General features: G+C 40.0%; 1 protein-coding gene across 2 annotated transcripts in view; it reads right to left on the reverse strand.

Moving 5' to 3' along the window:
* Window positions 1-2,747, reverse strand: part of SMG1 (SMG1, nonsense mediated mRNA decay associated PI3K related kinase) — a 91,260-nt gene that overhangs the window by 31,073 nt on the left and 57,440 nt on the right. For both annotated transcript variants that reach the window (XM_006910914.3, XM_006910915.3), the window contains 4 exons: window positions 2,169-2,417; window positions 1,542-1,826; window positions 255-399; window positions 7-145 (listed from right to left, as the gene is read on the reverse strand). In XM_006910914.3, coding sequence (XP_006910976.1) covers window positions 7-145; window positions 255-399; window positions 1,542-1,826; window positions 2,169-2,417 — 818 coding nt within the window. The remainder of the gene's footprint in view (window positions 1-6; window positions 146-254; window positions 400-1,541; window positions 1,827-2,168; window positions 2,418-2,747) is intronic.

Raw genomic sequence — 2,747 nt, forward strand, 5'->3', positions numbered from 1 at the left:
CCTTGCCTGAATCCCCGCTGGCCGACACACAGCCTGACCAAGAATACCAAATATTCTCTCCTTTTCTTCTTCAGTTATAGTGTCTGGAAGCAGATTTTGAACTTCAGATTTTTCTCTAGGCAGCAGACGAACACCTTCTCCCTGACTATAAAAATAAACACATCATCAGTATTTCAGCTACCAAAACGTCACCATGTCAGCAGACACTTTATTTTGCAATGCATTAAATAAATTACACATTTCAACACACATACCTGGCATTGTCAACCACCTTTCTGCCCCACCTATAAGCCCAACTGGCCAAGGCTGCCCACGATTTGGCTACTTCAGGTGCCTGTACTGAAGACAGGTGATACAACTGTCCCAAAATGAAATCAGGTTCTCCAACTCCAATATGTACTGTCGTAATGCGGGGAGGGAAAAAAACAATGAAAGAACTCAGCAATGTTACACTCAAAATTTCTAATGGCATTCCCGTGAACAGTTTAGAATTTTACTACCTACGAACAATAAGTTCTATCTATCACACAGTACATAATCTGATGAAGTATTCGTTTGTATTATGCTCTTCTATTACGTTGAGATGAATCACTCAGTTTCTCAGGTAAGCTGAAATTATCACCCTGTAAAACACGTCTATGTCCTACATGACACTGAACTTTAAAAAGTTCAGGTGTCAGACATGTTGTAGAATGCCTTGCATAATGGATTTGAATGGCTACTTTCTAATGATTAGATTCGGTTTCAACACTTCGGCAAAATTAAAATATAGGTGATGAATACAAGATCTCATTCAATCAGAGATTCATGAGGCAAATAACTTTACTCCCAGTTTAAAAGTGAAGAAATCGCCGGCTCTAGTGCCATTTGCCAATATGATGATTTATAAATATCACCAGACAGTTATCAAGATCCTATAATGCATACGTCAGAATTATAAGACCAACATTAAGTAAATTAAAATCCTACGTTTCACAACGACAAATGAAGGTCCACTCTCACGTTTCAGCAAAGTGATTAACGAGCTCCCAATCTGTGAGAGCTGGACGGGGGCTTCCCACAATGCGCACTCAGAATGACTGACTGCATTAACCGCCTATTTATCGGGGGCCTTGCTGTTACCAGCACTAGCTGTCAGGATGTACGTGACGCTTTCTGTAACGTCTGTTCTCTACCAATCAAGGGGACCAGGGCTACTCGTTTATACCTTTGTTGCTCCTTTAGTGCAAGATGGAAATTTTAGATATCTGGGGCAGGACCTTATTGCCAGCAAACACAGTTAAGTCCATAAAAGCGCCGTGAATCAGGAAGGTGGGAAGTACAGCCTGGCGGGGCAGAGTTCAGTGACTTCCACAGTGGCACCAATACGGATATGAATGCAGTGTGTATCAGTAACTTCCAGGCAATATAACATACTACGTCTCCACAGAGATACTTTTTATGGCCAATTATAGCCAGCAAAACATTGTAAAGTTTACCATAGGGAGCAAAGTAACTTCTAAAATTAATATTTTTAAGCTAGTAAGAGAAAAAAATCCTACCTGTAGACTCACTCTCGATCCGAGGATACTCCTCCTCCATCGTATTAACAGATGGCAGTTCTATCAGAGTGAGTATGTTTTTAGACAAAGTAGAAAGGCCCGTGAGGTTCTGCTGCTGCTGAGCTCTGTAGACCTGCTTCAGCTGCCCTGAAATTTCTTTCCATTCTGCCTGGATCCACTTAGCCAGGGTCAGAATCGACTTGGCAACTGCATATTCGGCTTTGGCAGACTTGCAGAAAGATATGGCACAGGAACTCAACATTTCCATCGCGTGTGTTGACTGGCCTACAGAAAACAACAACAAAACAGCCTTAGAAGCCTTCAGAGCAAACGATGGACATTATTATTTCAAAGTAAAATAATGAATGTTTAAGAACATGTAAATTCAATGACAACTGATGATCTCTTGAAACATTTCTTTGACACACAATAACAAAATTACTTCTTTTAAAAGAACTAAATTGTAGAGATAAGTCAATTATACATAAATTCTTATTTGGGACTCAAATGTTGTGCAATGGCTGAAAAAAAAATCAACATTTCTATTACTGCTTTGCATCATACACAGTAACATTTCAACACGATTTTTATTATAGTCGTGTATTCACTATAATTTATTTTACTAACCTGCTGTATGTAACAATTTGGTTTTTTCGATGTCAAGTTCAGGCCCCCATTTTTCATCCACTTGACCTTGAGTTGAGAGTTTTTTAAAATGCTGGACTAAATCCTGTGCGGTGGTGGTCTTTCCCAGCTGAACCTCACTACACTGGGCCAGCAGTCTCGTTGCAAGTGACACGTTGCCCCGTTTTCTAGCAAATTTTGCTGCTGTTAGACCTAATTCCATGAGATGGCTTCTAATTGGAACTGTTTGTTCTGGAAAGAAAAAGACATTTTGTTAGTCCCTGACTGATCTAATCCCAGGTTGCACAGAAACACGACCAAAAAAATCCTTCTCCAACTACTCCCTTCCCCACCACCTCTCTAAACACAGGTCTCATTCTCCCACCATCTCTAAATCCCTAGCAGTTAGCATAGTGCTTAGGCTACAATAAATAACAAATGTTTGTTGAAGTAAACACATACAACGAAGCAGACAAAAGTAAAAATTATTTACTGTAAGAAATTAACTTTTTCATTCTGAATCTTTTAAGTAAAGATCCTAAGCCGAAGGGTGGAATGAGGGTCAGGCCAGACCACTCGCCT

The sequence above is a fragment of the Pteropus alecto genome, unplaced genomic scaffold, assembly GCF_000325575.1.
Source record: "Pteropus alecto unplaced genomic scaffold, ASM32557v1 scaffold34, whole genome shotgun sequence".
In the NCBI taxonomy this organism is placed as follows: Eukaryota; Metazoa; Chordata; class Mammalia; order Chiroptera; family Pteropodidae; genus Pteropus; species Pteropus alecto.